Source organism: Hevea brasiliensis, chromosome 16 (assembly GCF_030052815.1).
Source record: "Hevea brasiliensis isolate MT/VB/25A 57/8 chromosome 16, ASM3005281v1, whole genome shotgun sequence".
Taxonomy (NCBI): Eukaryota; Viridiplantae; Streptophyta; class Magnoliopsida; order Malpighiales; family Euphorbiaceae; genus Hevea; species Hevea brasiliensis.
The window spans coordinates 55,536,324-55,551,769 of record NC_079508.1 but is presented as its reverse complement, the minus strand read 5'-3'; the positions used below and the strand labels follow the sequence as shown (position 1 = coordinate 55,551,769).

Below are 15,446 nucleotides of genomic sequence, written 5' to 3'. Positions count from 1 at the left end.
GTAGGCGTGCCAGATACTGAGTATATCTTCTAAATTGTACTCTGACTTCTAAATCAAATGATTGTGAGAAAATTTCATCAATCTCATAAGTAAGCGAAAGTAAGTGAAGTGAAATTGAATGCTTTGATTAATTGATTGCAAAATAAATATAAGTTTTGAAATTAAATACGGAAGTTTTGAAATTAAATACGGAAGATTAATATAAAGATAGAAGACATCTGAATTGTTATTTGATGTAAATTGTTTTTTGATGTTGGATTTTTTACGTTATTGCTCATTGATATTCCACATTCTGTAATTGTTAGTAGTTAACTGCTCACTATTTATAATTTTTTTAAACCTTTCACAACCTTCGATAACTACCCTTCTTCAGCTAACCACTAATTATCTATTAACTTCTCCATACATTTATCTTTTAATCACTCATAATTACCTATTAATTTATTTTTAGGCCTATTGTTGGAGCGGCGCGCCGCCACCACCCATTTCTCACTCCGCCAGCATTCTCTTGAAAGAAGCCTCACAAGTTGTCATCCAAGAAACATCACTAATAGTCTCTCACTCTAGAAATGTCCTTCTAAGGAGACAAAGAAAGGTCTCCCTATGACAACGATCCAGATTTGCGGAAGAGTCGATGACCAAAATTCATTCAAAATTTTTGTGCTTTCAAGGTTAGGCAGTTTGAGTAACCAATTATAGGACCCCGTAGATGATCGTCCTGATGGCCTAAAAACAGAATGCACCCTTTTTGTGAGCTGAAAATAGAAAGCCTAAGCAACTAGATGACAAAGCTTCTCTAGACGAAAGAAGAGGGAAACCTCCTCCATGGTCCAATCTTCTTCTATTGTTTAGTAGAAGCATGTGCATTATTCAGTTATAATCAAATAATTAAATTGAACTAATAAAATTTAATTATTTGATAAGGATAAATTTGATTTAATTTAATTTTTAATTAATAATTATAAAAATTTTCAGTTATCAGTTATAGGAGTGACAATTCGGGTTAATGGATTATGTTGGTGTCGTGTCAACACGCAACACGAATACGATTAAGGTCGACACGAACACGACACGATTAATAAATTGTTTCAAAAATTTAAACACGAACACGACCCTTCTAATAAACGGGTTACACGATATGACATGATTAATATTAAATTTTATTAGGTGTATTCAACATTACACGACCCATCTAACACGAAATAACTCATTTAACACGGTTTGATATGACTTAACCCATTTAACACACTACATAAGTCGGTTCATGGGTCATAGTGGGTCAAATGAGTTAATGGGTCATGGATCAACACACGACACGAATATTAAATCGTGTCATAAACATGTCGAGTCGGGTTAGCGGGTTAACCCGTGACATGACACGATTATAACCGTGTCATAAATGGGTCGATACAACTTTAACACGAACACGAATAAGCCTAACTCAAATCCTATATTTTCGTGTCGTCTTCGCGGGTCGTGTTCAAAATTGTCATCCCTAATAAGTTCAATTACTTTGATTTGATAACTGAAATAACCAAATTTTAATTAATTAATATATTATAATTATTACTCTTATGATTTTATATTAATATTTAATTAATAATTATTCTCTTATTAATTAATATTAAATCATATTTATTATTTTTATAAAATAAAAAATTATAAATATATTTTTATTAATATTTTATTAATAAATAATTTAAATATATATTTTATTTTCTCAATTAATTCAATTATAATTAATAATTGATTGAATATCTTGAGTTCGATTAAATTTAATTTTTTTTATTAATTTTAATTTAATTTAATTATTATTTTTAAAATTAATTAATTATTCAATTAATTAAAAATGCAGTTCAATTTAATCAGTTAAGCTAATATTTTTTTTTTGTCTGAAGACATAATTTGACATATTGATAAAATTATAAAATCATAACAATTTAAATCAGATAAGCTAATGGTACCCCTAAATGTTGGACAGGAAACGGCACCGTTTCTGAAAAACACAAGTACACAACTCAAGCTGATTTGATCCCTCAATCCCCCTCCCTCCTGTTGCCTGCACCTTGCTATCCCGGCGGAGGACGGTGCTGCATAGACCATAACCACCACCAAACAAAACCTAACCAAGCTATAGCTAATAAGCACCAACGAAGGTCACCGTCTCCACTGCTTCTCCAAGGAGCAACATAGTCATGTCTTCGTTTTGGGTGAAGGAAGTTTCTCAGAGCACATTGAAAGTTTTACAGAAGTAGGGGGATTTCTTAACAAAGAAAAGAGTCGAAGGTTCAGATTTCTCAAATAATTTTCTGCGCTAGAAGAAATGTTTACAAATAATCTGAGGCAGGAAGAACGAACTGGAAAATATGGAACTCCAAGACTCCAATACCTTCAGGTTTTCTATTTAATTTGTGTTTCTCTTTATTATTACCCATTTTCCCCATTGCAGGAGATTTGGGCATTTATATGTGCATTCAGTAATTATCCTTGGTTTTCTCCATGTTCATTACAGGAATTAGTGAGCCAGTTTCAGAGTGCAACAGATGAAGGTGTGCTTGCTTTGCAGTTTTTCTTTTTTTGGTTTAACTGCCTCAAAAATATATATATTTTTTTACAATATGCTCCACTAAAGCTTGACAATTTGAAAGCTTAGTAGTGGTTACAACACTGTCTTCTTTACACTCTGTTATTATTTTGACTCTGACAGAAAAATACGAGTTAATTTGCAAATATTTCTAGTAATTTGAACAATTTGCAAATGTTATTTGACAACATCTCTTATCACATGGCCATTCCATTGGCAACTACTTCTTTCCTACATTTTATTGTCAATTGTGAAAATTTTATGAAACGGTTTTTGTTCTTGTGGTTGCAGAAACCAAAGAGAGAATTGTTGCTAACTTGGCAAACTTTGCTTATGATCCTTACAATTATGCATTCTTACGCCAGGTTCAGAGCTTTTATGTTGTTGTTGGAACTATTTAGTAGGGAATGTGAGCTGTCTTTTACATATGTTGTCCCACATTAACAGTTTTTGTTTGTATCTTTGTCAGCTCAATGTTTTGGAACTCTTCTTAGATTGCATAACAGAGCCAAATGAGAAGCTTGTAGAATTTGGGATTGGGGGTCTATGCAATTCTTGTGCCGGTAAGTCCAGCAACATAAATGTTTTGCTAAAACACAACCACACTTTTTTCCCCTTTAAGCTACCAAGATTTTTTTGCTTCATTTGAAGTTATGCTTAGAGCTGACTATCTTTTTATCTATTGTAGATCCATCAAATGGTGCAGTGATCACTCAATGTGGTGGTATACCCCTTATAATCCAATGTTTATCAAGCCCAGTTAGAAACACAGTAAGTGAGTGATTCTTTGGTTTCACCTGCTTGCCTCAAAACTTTCTTAGAGGAACTTGGAAGTTCACCTTGGGACTTAAATGGGAGAATGCACATTCAATTGCAGGGAAAAAAATACATAATTTTTTTCCTCTAAAAGGCAATTGCTAATGCCTCTGTTTTCCTGGTCCACTCTTTCACAATGGCTATGCACTTGTAACTTTTTATGAAAACTAAAAAAAAATGGTGGCTTTTGGTGGTACCTATATTTCAGTTTCTATTCATCCTTCATGCATCGGTAAATTGCTCCTACAGGATTTTCTGGGAGCATTTCTATAGTTCATTAATAACTACAGAAACAAATAATTTGCTTTTAGCTTGTTATACCTGATATTATAATTACTTCAAAGGTATCAAAATAATGTACAGTTGTGACTATCTGCTAAATGCTAAGTTTTGATGTTCTAGGCTGTCCATGGCTTGGTTCAAACTAAAATGTACATAACTATTAACTAATGATGATTATGATGTCAAATATCCATTTTTTCTCTTTACTCGCCTCTCACACCCCAACCAAACCCCCCCCCCCCCCCCCCAAAAAAAAAAAAAAAAAAAAAACTTTTCTTCTCCCCTATGATGCCATCGTTAAAGTGTCATTGGCCATGAGTTACATAAGAGTTCTTTCTGTCTACTTTTCTTCAGAAAAAAGCTGTACGTTTTTTTTTCTAAAACTTTGCTAACCTTTCAGGAATTAAGGAGGGTACTGGAATCATCCCTCTAAGGTTGCTTTGTTGAAGATGTAACTAACTTTGATGTTAGGGACCAAAAACTCACAACTTTTATATCACTTAGAAGCATGAATTAACATCTGGTATCACTATTGCAGGTTAATTATGCTATTGCTGCTCTTTACTATCTTTGTGACTCATCTAACAAGGAAGAGATTCTAAAGCCAGAAGTTATAGATGTCATCAAGAGGTATGCTGCAGCAGAAGCAGTAAGTGTAAACTTCAGTAATCTGGCAAAAGCATTCCTTGACAAGCATGTATCTGAGAACGAGTTTGACAAGGGCTCCATGGACTCTTGAAGGAATGTCTGTTTTCTTTCAAAATTGGTTTGGTTATACAATATAATAAAAGAGTATGTATTTAATGAACTTTTGATTTAAATTTTGTCAAGGCAATTTTACCCTTGGTTTTGTGACTATTAATATGTCTTTTTCATCTTTTTTTAATTTTCTTATAGTGTCGATTTTGTATTGTGTAACATATTAATCTATCGTAATCCTTAATCTGTGTAGATGAACAGACTCAAGAAATATATAGAAAAAAAAGGGTAAAATATTTCCCACAATTCTTAATGAATTACTTGATAAGAAGGAAAAGATAGATGAAAATTAACAATATCAAAGGCAAGTAGTTCGCATTTTTAGTCTCTTACTCCAACATTGAACTAGTCTCTTAAATTCCTTGTGATCAAATGCTTGTGCAGCTTCTGCAGCACTCGATATCTGCATGTCGTAGTCCTTCAAAAGCTTCTTTGTATAGGACATCAAAGTAGCAATAATGGAAGTATGGAAAGAAGATATTGGAAAGAAGATATTGGCACTTTGTATTGTACCAACTGGTGGAGAGCAAGCGTGGCTCAGGGACTCATGCTTGAGGTATCTACTTGACAAGTTTACAACAGTTTTGCTGCAAATGACATTATAATTTTTTTTTTTTTTTTTTTTGCTTTCTGCTTCAACATCAGACAAGTAACAGTGAAACAAAAGAAGGAAAGGGAAAAAAACTTGGGTAATTAACAAGGCAAGTTACATGATATTGTGCACATTTTTACACTTGACTAACATCAGCTTCTTTGCTTTCTGATGAGGATCAAAGGGAAAATGACTCATGATTTCCCCAAGCTTTGTCAAGTTTCCTTCTTCATCCAATGCTCACAAATAATCTAGCATCTCTAATACAGGAGCAGGACCGCAGGAGGGTCCATAAAATCAAAATGCACCAGATCGTCAATTCCAAGGGTCTCTGTGTTAGACCTGTACTTGCAAAGTTTGATCTCAAGATGAAATCACTGAGGCTTCTGTGTGTAGAAAATCTCCCCTGGATGTGTGGCATACCAGGAACCCTCATCCTCATCAGAGCTGCATCATTAAAATAACCCTGAAACTTCTCTGCCTGTAGTGTGGCACTTGTAACAACTAGTTTGATCTATTTCTTAGAACTTCTTTAAGAATCCCAAACGGCAAATCTGTTGCTAGACTTCTTTCATCAGTTTAATATTTCAGCACTGTTGTCTTACTCCTACAGTGGATACTATAGCCAACCTCTTCACCAATGTCCACACCTTTCTTCTCATCAGCAGCACGTCCAGAAACAGAAATTACAGATACTCTACAAGGCTGCAGGATGCATGCATCCAATTATCATCATCTTCCAGCTACGTTTATCTGATGTTTCTATGTCTATAGCTTCCAAACAAAGTGAGGAATTTGTAACAGGAAGATAAACAATTTATATTATCTTCCATGTTGAATCCCAAATCCAAACGAATGAAACAGCTAAGTAGTATATTATTATCTTCAGAGCCGTCAAGAACAGTCAGACCCTTCCTCTTATCTAATATTTCATAGTTCCTATGTAAATTATCCCAGCCCACCGAATTATCAACATATTCAATTTTGCATCAGATTCATTGTTTTCTCTTCATCTTATGAGCCTAGTAGGAGTAAGAGAGAGTGCCCATTTTACCAGCTGAAAAACAACCTGCCCTGTGCTGTCAATTCCTCGTAGGAGACACAAAACCCACCTAAGCAAGAATTTACATTCATTCTCTGATAAAGGAAACAATGGCTGATCTTTCTTTGTTCTTTGCTTGATGATTCTCATTGTTATTTTCTTACAATAGGGAGCCACTGGTACATGATGCTAGGAAGATACATGAGAAGTTTCAATGGCTTCAAGCTTTTGAAAATTTCCCCAGTGAACATATATATATTCATCATGCTCTGAAGCAAGGAATCAATCATGCGTTTTGGTTTTGGCATCATCAGAGCAGGAAAATAAACAAATATATGTCACCTTTTCTTCATAAGTAGAAAAAAAATATTTCGAACTTGGTTAGTTTCAATTGAAAACCTACTTTAAAAGAAGATATGGCTTGAAAATTTTAAATAAATCAGGTCTTAATTTATAATATTTAACTTGAAAATAATATGTCCAGATTAAAAATTAATAAAAATAATAATCAAATTTGAGAAGTCCTAAACTAAAAAAATATTCAATAAAAAAATAAATACATATATTTTCCTTATAATTATGTTATTTAATTTTGTTCGATATTTACTCGTTCTTTATCATTAAAATACTTCGACCTAATTTAAAAGGCATTTTATTTGTGAAATTTTTATAATTTTTTTCTTTCTCAAGTTACGTTTATTTCATAAAAAATAATTTCTTCTATTAAAGAAAAGTAAGTTATTTTTAAGAAAAATAACAAGAATAAATAAATTTTTATTTTTTAGTCTTTGATAATTTTATTAAAATATAAAAATACTTATATATATATATATATATATTAACATATACCATAATTTAAATTATTTTTCACAAAATAAATGAAGTTTTAATATTTCAAAATTTTAACAGGAAAAGTCGTAAATTAAATTTTTTTTGGCATTTAAAAAAAAAAGAAAAAAAAAGTAAGTGGGCTTTTGGGTTGGAGGAGTCCAAACCAGGCCCCGACCCAGGCCCAAGCCAAAGCTAGACCACCAGAAAAGTTTCCGGAGGAGAGAGAGAGTTTCTTTCCTTCCAATCCTCTCCCTTTTCAAGTATTCAAATTTAATTCCATCTTCGCAAATTTACTCCTTTGTATATATATACGTATCTTCTTCTCCTCTATGAGGAAACTCACATACTCACTACGCCAAAACTACGTAGGATTTTTCTAGGGTTTCACTTTCACCTGATGATTTTTTCTTTTCTGGCAATTGGGTTTTGAATTGACTCCATGAGGAAGAAGCTCGACACTCGTTTCCCGGCGGTAATCCCTCTCTCTCCTTCTCTGAGTTATATAAAGCTTCTTTTTATTTGCTTCTTCTGCTGCTTTTCATGTGTTATGTGTGTGTTTTCTATTTGTTTTTGCTTATAGACTTCTGTTTCGTCAAAGGGTATTCAATTCTATATGAGACGGCTATAGTAGTAGTAGTACTATAAGTATTTAAGATGATGGGTTGTCGTTAATAATGCTCCTTCTGGTTTTAGTATTGGATAATTTTTGTTATTGAATGTGTTTTATTTGAGAGAAAGTTAGCTTTATTTACTTTACGTGATGATTGTTTTAGTTTGCTTTGCTGCTGTTGTCATGCGGTATTACCTGAATCCCTCCTACGTACCACGAAATAAAAATATTATTTTAATTAAATTTTTTTAATTATTAGCATATGTAAAATAGGCTTTATCGCAATAAATTAAAAAGTTAAATAAGGCGAATTAGAATTATTAAATCTTTTGCTTTTTATTATTTGAATTTTTTATACAGTTTAAATTTTATAAAATAGAGATTTTGAATTATATATTTTTCATGTATATAATTTAAAATGAATTGAGCAATATATTTGAATATATATTGATCCTATATAACTAATTCTATCTCAGGTATTCTGTATCAGTACCCGTATGGCACGCTAATTACAAATTAGTTAACACTCCACTGCCATGGAAATTTGAAGAAGACCCTCATAGATGATTTAACTGTAATTTAGATGGAATCCAAACTGTTAGAGAGAAAATCCCATATTGAAAATACGGAAGGATACAAAAAAGGCTTATATGGTGTTTGGGCCTTTTTCAACTAGTGGCTTATAGGCTGTTTGTTTGGACCGGGTGTCTTTCAAACAAACAATGCCTATGATTGAAAAACATGAAGTTCTTACTACTGAATTGAAACAATTTTAAGAGTTGGCCGAAATTGAAAACTTTTGCTTTCATCGCATCTAAATATGTTTAAATGAAGTAGTTATCTTGTTGTTTAGCTGAGATTTCTGTGTAAGGTGCTTTTGTAGATGTCTGTCATTTGTTTAATGCTTGGTATTTGGTAATGTTTTTAATTCGTGTTTTGAATGGCTTACCACTTTCTTGTGTTGGCTGATAATTACTAATTTACTTAGCATAAACATAGTATGAATGTTATAGATGTAGTGTTTTTATGCATCAGATTTTATTCTTAGCTAGAAAGGACTCGTGTATAAGCCATACTATGCAGTCCTTATCTTTTCTTCACTGTTAGCTAGAATTATGATTCGATTCAATTCAATTCTTTATCCAAGTGATTCGAATCTATGAGTGAATCACAAAATGTACTTGAATCGTGACCAAAATAAATAGGGTGAATCAATATAAATCAATCCGAATCTATTATTTTTATAAAGGTTATTAATTTAAGATTAAAGTTCAACTAGTTTGGAATTAAGGGTTAGTTGCTGTTGTGATTATTACTTAATTATAGTATATTAATATATTTTGGCCTTTTAATTTAACTCACTATCTTTTTTTATTATTTAATTATCTGATGAAATTTAAATTGGAGTTTTAACACATGCACAATGATAATACATTGTCTACAATAAGAATATATTGTTCTATTATAAAGCATTCTTTTCATTAGCTAAATAATAATTCTATATTTATCAAAATATGTCATTGTGGTAGTTTTTACACTTATTTTTTAGAACATATCTTTTTTAACTAATTTTGAGAATTTTTATCGAATCTTATGTTTTGATTCAATTCTCGGTTCACGAGATGAAGATTTCAATTCTTGATTTGACAACTATACTTTTCTTACCAAACCAATTTGAGGAATGATGTTGGGGAATTTATTTAGTTGTCCTATTTAATACATCAAGATGCGTGTGGGCGATAAATGGATATTGCTTAAATTGCTGCATGCAATTGATTTTTTTTTTTGTGCGTGTGTGATTTAATCATTATATTTTGGGTCTGATCATGTGCTTCATCTTGGTATATATATATTTTTTTATTAGGCTAGGATTAAAAAGATTATGCAAGCTGATGAGGATGTGGGGAAGATTGCCATGGCTGTGCCTCTTCTTGTCTGTGAGTAACTTTTGGCATTTTTTTCATGCTTATAATTTTTTTTACTTTTCCCCTTGCCAGGGGAGTTAGTGAATGATTTACTGGTGAAAGGATATCTTTCCCTATTAATTTCTATGCCTCATTTCTGTTAATGACATGGGCAGCTAAAGCTTTGGAGCTATTTTTGCAAGATCTATGTGACCGGACATATGCAATAACTCTGAAAAGGGGGGCCAAGACCTTGAATTCATTGCATTTGTAAGTCAATGTTTTAGTTGTCGTTGGTGATGCTTATGTTGTTCTAGGTGCAAGATGGCAGATAAAAAAATATTTGATATCTCTCTCACACACAAACAGTGCATGTGTATGTATTAGGAGTTGTTATTATGTCCTTATTTATGAGATTGAGTGGATATATTTTTTGTTTTTGATGTTTTCCTAATTTTGATGCATAGAGGTAATCTAACTTCTACTGTGAAATTTACAGGAAGCAGTGTGTACACACATTTAATATCTTTGATTTTCTGAGGGAAATTGTTGGCAAGGTTCCTGATCTAGGAGGTTCTGATTCTGCTGGGGATGATCATAGTGTTGCTAAAAGAAGGTTTGAAATGGAGTCTTGAATCTTATTATTATTTTGTTAAGAAACCTATAGGTTTAATGACTAATAAATTGCTAATGCAATTCAGGAAAGTTATTGATGATGAAGACAATGATTGTGATGAGGATTTAAGTAGGAGCAAAATGGTAAGCTTTGGTGTTTTCCATTGAAATTGAAAAGGAGAAAATATTATTTTAGTTGGATGACTGCTTTATCTGTTACATTTTAGGAGTAGTAATATTGTATGTAATCAGGTGTTCTATTTCACGTTATCTTCTGTTTTATAATCTATATGTGTGTCAGTTCGTCCATAATTGCATTAAACCTTGGTACCGTAATTACTTTGGCAGCATGAGACTGCTCACACAAGTGGCAGTGGCAGAGGAAGAGGCAGGGGCAGAGGCAGAGGCAGAGGCAGGGGTCGTGGACGAGGTAGTAGAGCTGTAGAGAGGGAGACAGTTGCACAGTGTGGGAAATTTGAAGATGATGCAGATATTAGTCATCATGATGACAATCACAGTCCAACGATTGAAAGGCTAGATAATGTTGATGAACCTGAAGCCTTGAAGGAGAATATCCTAGCAGCAGGTAAAAGTACGCAAGCCCCAGTTCATGACTTTGATCTGAATGTGGGCTTGGATGAGAATGGGGAGTCTAAAACAGTGTTAACTTCTGCCCCCACAAGCTTGACAGCAAAACCTACTCCTGTAACGAAGCATGAAGAATTGCCTGGCTGGTCACTTGCAGACATAGAAAAGATGGATATCAATCCCATTCATCTAGCCAACATAGATAGAAGCATAGTCGAGGACGTGGAAGATTATGATGAAGAAGGCTGAAACCAACAGGTCTTCCCTGTTTTACGCAGTTGGTTACACCCCATAGGTTTTTAGTCCTGTTATTATGTAGATGTAGATCCACAGGTAGGATTGTTAAGGCTGATGCTGATAATTACTGTAGAAGTGGTAGGACTGAAACAATTAATTTAGATTAGACTGAAAATGGAAGTTTCATTTGGCATTTCCAGAAGCTTGTAATATATTATTTTTGTAGCATGAGCTGATAATAGTTACAAACGTTATTGGCTTTGCCAGATTGCCAGGCATAAGGAGATTAATCATTCTTGTACCGTCAGGAAGTACATGGGTATTGAAGGGTGAAGCATCTCAAGGATTTAGCTTCCTTTAAATTCAAGTATATACAATTTTTCAAATGTATTGTTCTGCATTTGAATATATTCTTTTAGTTGAAGATTTTATTCTAAATTTGCAAGACAAGGAACTTTTATTCATATAAACCGTCTGATTAGCATCTGTTAAGATAACTATAGTTTTCCCCTGTAAAATTGGGTTACTCCAAGCTGGAAGTGATCCTGGAAAGTATTTTCTCTGCAAGGAATTGTCAAAGCCACCCATCGGATGGTCAAAGCCAAACTCCTCTTCAACATTTCACAACAATTATCACACCAAATGGAGGCTTTTGTTTATTGGTCAAATAGATATAGAATTTCATTGAAGAAAAGCAATCTACCCCCAGGGGCAAGTACATAGCTGATTTGCAGCATTGGATGACAGGAAAAGAAGGTATCTTGTGAGATTTTCCACGCAAGAGAATGAGCAAAACCATTACAAGATCTCTTTACATGACTGAAATTAATTAATAACATGGAACTCAACAGCCGGAAGCCGAATATTTTCAATCGCCCCTTAATCTGTAATGGCGGGAGCTCCCATGTATCGCTTGAATGACAATAAGTACGTCCCCTTCAATCCTAACCCTTGAAACCTTTTTCCTTAGCTAGAAGAAAGGCCTCCCCGAAAGCACACGCTTCCTCCTCCATAAAAGGATCAGTTACTGCTTTGAGGCATTAACAACGCCAACTGCAGGGATCATCAAGGTCGTTGCGGCCTATAGAAGTGGCTCCCAAATGGAGGCATTCAGTTATGATAAATCAGAATTTGCATTTGTTACGTCGTGCAAAATCCAACCAATAGGTAAACATAATGAGAGCGTGAAGATTGAAGAATTTGATTATACATTATTACAAGGATGCAAGACAAAATAATAATATAATAATGGGGTTTTATTTTCATCAATTTTATGAATTGTATTATAATTTTTTCGCTATGTTTACAAATTAACATATCCCAATACACGTCTCAGCGAAATGACATTGCACAAGCATATAAATCTTTAGCAAATACCGATCTCATCAGTTGTCATCCATACAAGGGAAACGGAGGTGGGATGGGATAAGCAACTAAAGAAGATGAACAAAGATCATACATAAGGTAGATGTAACCAATCATAAATATCCATTGTTCACAGAAGATTCAAATTACATATTTGGAATTCAAATTTAGAAAATACAATTCCACTTGTGTCAAAGGGAAATCCTCTCGACATTATTCTATACTTTATATTTTGAGCATCAACTCCAAGCACAGCAACCTATACACTGTCTTCGGTCACCTGAATTGAGAACACATCATCAGCACCAACAATAAAAGCGAGTCCACAAGGCCAAATTATTGCCTACCCTAAGCATGCAAAACAGCAAAAGGGACAAAACGAGTATGATACATCCAGGACAGGTATCTCGTACAAAATGGTTAGCATCATAATGCAGTTGATACCTGTGAACCAACAAAATTATAATGGTCAATCAGAATCCAAAGTCTGTCATTTAATATCCCCAATTTTACCAAACACTAGCCCACCACCGCACAAAGAACACATTACTCAAATCTGCCCTCCATTAAATAGTAAATACTGCACTTAGAGATTAACAGTCGGCTTAAGTAATGACTATTATATAAGAGCATTTGTATTTTGAATTTTTACAGATTGATGTCACACCGGTGAAAGTAAATGGAGTTTCTATTATAACTTTGTTTTCTTACAAAGTAGATCTTATTTTGTCAATAATTATTATAAATGAATTGCAATTATAGAAGCAGAAATAATATGAGTTGACATCATTAAGTAATGAGTTGTCTAATAAAAGATTATCATACAGGAACCCTAGGAAGAACAATACAGTAGATCTATGGTGACAAGTCATATCTCCAGATCTCCAACACAATATATAACGATGCCAGAAAATCTACACGGTGAAATTGAATTCATAAAACATAAAGTTAATGAAACATTTTAACAAACCCCAAAAATTGTATCCCATAAGGTGTTTTCGAATATATGAATTGTCTTTTCTTGCTTTTCTATTATTGAGCACTGTTTAAGTAAAACCAGCTATTGGATTCTGCATTTACACACTAACATAACATCAATTCAATTCTTCAAAACCCAGTTACAACAAAAAGCCAAACTTCAGCCATTAAAAGCATTCCTTTTCATCTGAGACACGAAGTTCTTCATATTGAACTCGACTATAGTCAACTAATAATTTCCTATCAAGTTTCAAGAGATATTTTCAGATTTGACATGTTTTAACATCAAATTCACTAAATTTCCAAATGCTAGGGCATCGCACTTGTGCTTAAATCAAAGCAGAGTATGTAAATTTACTAGCAGTTACCCAGCTAAGCTGTAGAGTCTGAAGGGGCATCCCCAATTAGCTTGAATTCCTGGACCTCCTTAAAATTCAACCATGGCTTTTCCCAAACCTTGGCTTCGTAAACTTTCTTTTGACCGCCATCAGTTACCTCCAAAGTAATATAGTAAATGGTCCCAGCCACCACCTGCTGCTTTGCATTCACCACTTTCTTAAACTCCAGCAGCGCATTCTGTTCAAAGTTCATACCATGTATTTTCAGAGAACAAGAAATTGAAAGCTTAAAAATTCAACTAAAAAAAGAAAATTCCAACTAATCAAAATTCCTAATGAAAATTATTTTTAAAAAATTACAGAAATGAAATTCAATTAAAAGAACATATTTCAAACCAAAATTAAACAATAATTCAATCAGCACATAAAAAAATCAACAAAAGAGGGAAAAAAAAAAGAAATAGAATTAAACTGGAAAACCATCATCGTCATCCTCATCCTCAAAGTCAAATTGAATGAAATTCAGATCTTAAACTGGATTGAGAACCTGTTTCTGGTTGTAATCATCGACAGCATAACGAGCGAGGCTATTGATCTCAACGCTGTTGGCCGATCCCTCCACTTCCGTAACACCTCCTAATTTTGCCATTTCCTTGGAATTTTCTTTTCTTTTCTTTTCTTCGATGAGAAAATTTTAATGGTAGAAGATAAGCTGCAGTTATGGAAGGCCAAGAGAGAGACACTGATATTTATAGATAGGAAACAAATCGCATTTTTTTTTCCCCAAAACGCGTTGTTCAATTCGCGCCGTTTTGAGATATGTAGATGCTGCGCTCTATGCCTTGTTCGGGAAAATAAAAATGTAGACCGAAAGCCTGGGAAAGAGAAATTTTTTCTTTTTTGGAAAAAAAATTATAAATCCTTTACTAAATTTTTATTTTCCTTCCCTCTCATCTCGTGGGCTCTTTCCTCACACTCACAGATGGTACCCATAAGATATTTTCGGACACTTTATATTTTATATTTTAAAGTTTTCTTCTTTATAAAAAATTATTTTTAATTAACCAAAAGTATCACAAATAGTAAAAAATATAAAAAATATTTTTTATGAAATTATTTTTTTATGATAAATAGAGTTTAAATTATTTATAAAAATATTTAACTTAATTATTAATTAAATATATAAAACTAAAAAGGTAATTGAATTTAGGATAACGTGAATAGTATATGATGAATTTTAATTAAATTAAAATAAATTCAAGTATTTATCCTAACATGTAACCACAGCTGTTTGGTATTCTTACAGTTGCCAGCATGTCACCAATCATGTGCTCGTTACAAAGTGACGTGCGGGGCTCTAAAGTGTCAATGTTGACTTGTAAAGGATAATTACAGTAGATTTTGCTGCACTATATAATAATTTATAGATATTATCTTCCTTAATCGCTACGTATCAAATATAATATTAAACAGATATTGAATTTTGATTGGTCAATTGAGGAATCAGCACGTGGTAATCGCCAAACCATCAATGGAGTTGTGGAAGCCAACAGGTTTTGATCCCGACGAGGACCGGCCAAGTTCGCCAATAATTTGCGTATTAGGACAACACTTTGAAATAATTATTCCGATTCATCCTCCAGCTTTAAAATTTTGCTTTTTTTTTTTTCACTCTTTAATGTCATTGGTATTTCCATTAAGAATATTTATTAATATAAGATTAGAATATAAGGGCAAAATTGAGTTAGTAGAGTTAAAAAAAATTTATTTATTTTAATTAAAAGAAAAAAATATTATATATAATAATAATAATATATTATTTATTAAAAATTAATAATGAATGTAAATTTTCAAATGAAGATTGAATGTGATTTTAGTATGCCACTCAAATGTGATTGAATATGG

The 15,446-nt window shown here is 32.9% G+C and overlaps 3 protein-coding genes across 7 annotated transcripts; 2 read left to right on the top strand and 1 right to left on the bottom strand.

Annotated features, from left to right (window-relative positions):
• The first annotated feature begins 1,990 nt into the window (after positions 1 to 1,990).
• Positions 1,991 to 5,637, top strand: LOC110662727 (uncharacterized). 4 transcript variants are annotated; one of them, XM_058138126.1, is made up of 9 exons: positions 1,991 to 2,395; positions 2,513 to 2,549; positions 2,876 to 2,949; positions 3,054 to 3,147; positions 3,273 to 3,355; positions 4,221 to 4,312; positions 4,826 to 4,997; positions 5,087 to 5,142; positions 5,303 to 5,439. In XM_058138126.1, the coding sequence occupies exons 1-8, from the start codon at positions 2,324 to 2,326 to the stop codon at positions 5,132 to 5,134; spliced, it is 672 nt and encodes a 223-aa protein (XP_057994109.1). In that variant the 5' UTR covers positions 1,991 to 2,323; the 3' UTR covers positions 5,135 to 5,142; positions 5,303 to 5,439. The 4 variants fall into 4 exon arrangements, 3 of the variants coding, with proteins under 3 accessions (XP_057994109.1, XP_057994108.1, XP_057994110.1); XM_058138125.1 differs by lacking the exon at positions 5,087 to 5,142 and having other exon boundaries at positions 5,303 to 5,637; XM_058138127.1 differs by lacking the exon at positions 5,087 to 5,142 and having other exon boundaries at positions 1,992 to 2,395; positions 5,218 to 5,451.
• A 1,517-nt stretch (positions 5,638 to 7,154) lies between these two features.
• LOC110662717 (uncharacterized) lies at positions 7,155 to 11,298 on the top strand. Its single transcript, XM_021821800.2, has 6 exons — positions 7,155 to 7,378; positions 9,381 to 9,453; positions 9,597 to 9,690; positions 9,920 to 10,036; positions 10,122 to 10,179; positions 10,384 to 11,298. Exons 1-6 carry the CDS (start codon positions 7,346 to 7,348, stop codon positions 10,870 to 10,872), a joined length of 864 nt encoding a protein of 287 aa, XP_021677492.2. The 5' UTR covers positions 7,155 to 7,345; the 3' UTR covers positions 10,873 to 11,298.
• Positions 11,299 to 12,316: 1,018 nt separating this feature from the next.
• LOC110662748 (cysteine proteinase inhibitor) lies at positions 12,317 to 14,520 on the bottom strand. Of its 2 annotated transcripts, none has more exons than XM_021821852.2 (3): positions 14,089 to 14,520; positions 13,572 to 13,779; positions 12,317 to 12,505 (listed from the first exon to the last, which is right to left on the bottom strand). In XM_021821852.2, the coding sequence occupies exons 1-2, from the start codon at positions 14,188 to 14,190 to the stop codon at positions 13,576 to 13,578; spliced, it is 306 nt and encodes a 101-aa protein (XP_021677544.2). In that variant the 5' UTR covers positions 14,191 to 14,520; the 3' UTR covers positions 12,317 to 12,505; positions 13,572 to 13,575. The 2 variants fall into 2 exon arrangements, with proteins under 2 accessions (XP_021677544.2, XP_057993648.1); XM_058137665.1 differs by having other exon boundaries at positions 12,456 to 12,669.
• Positions 14,521 to 15,446: the final 926 nt, after the last annotated feature.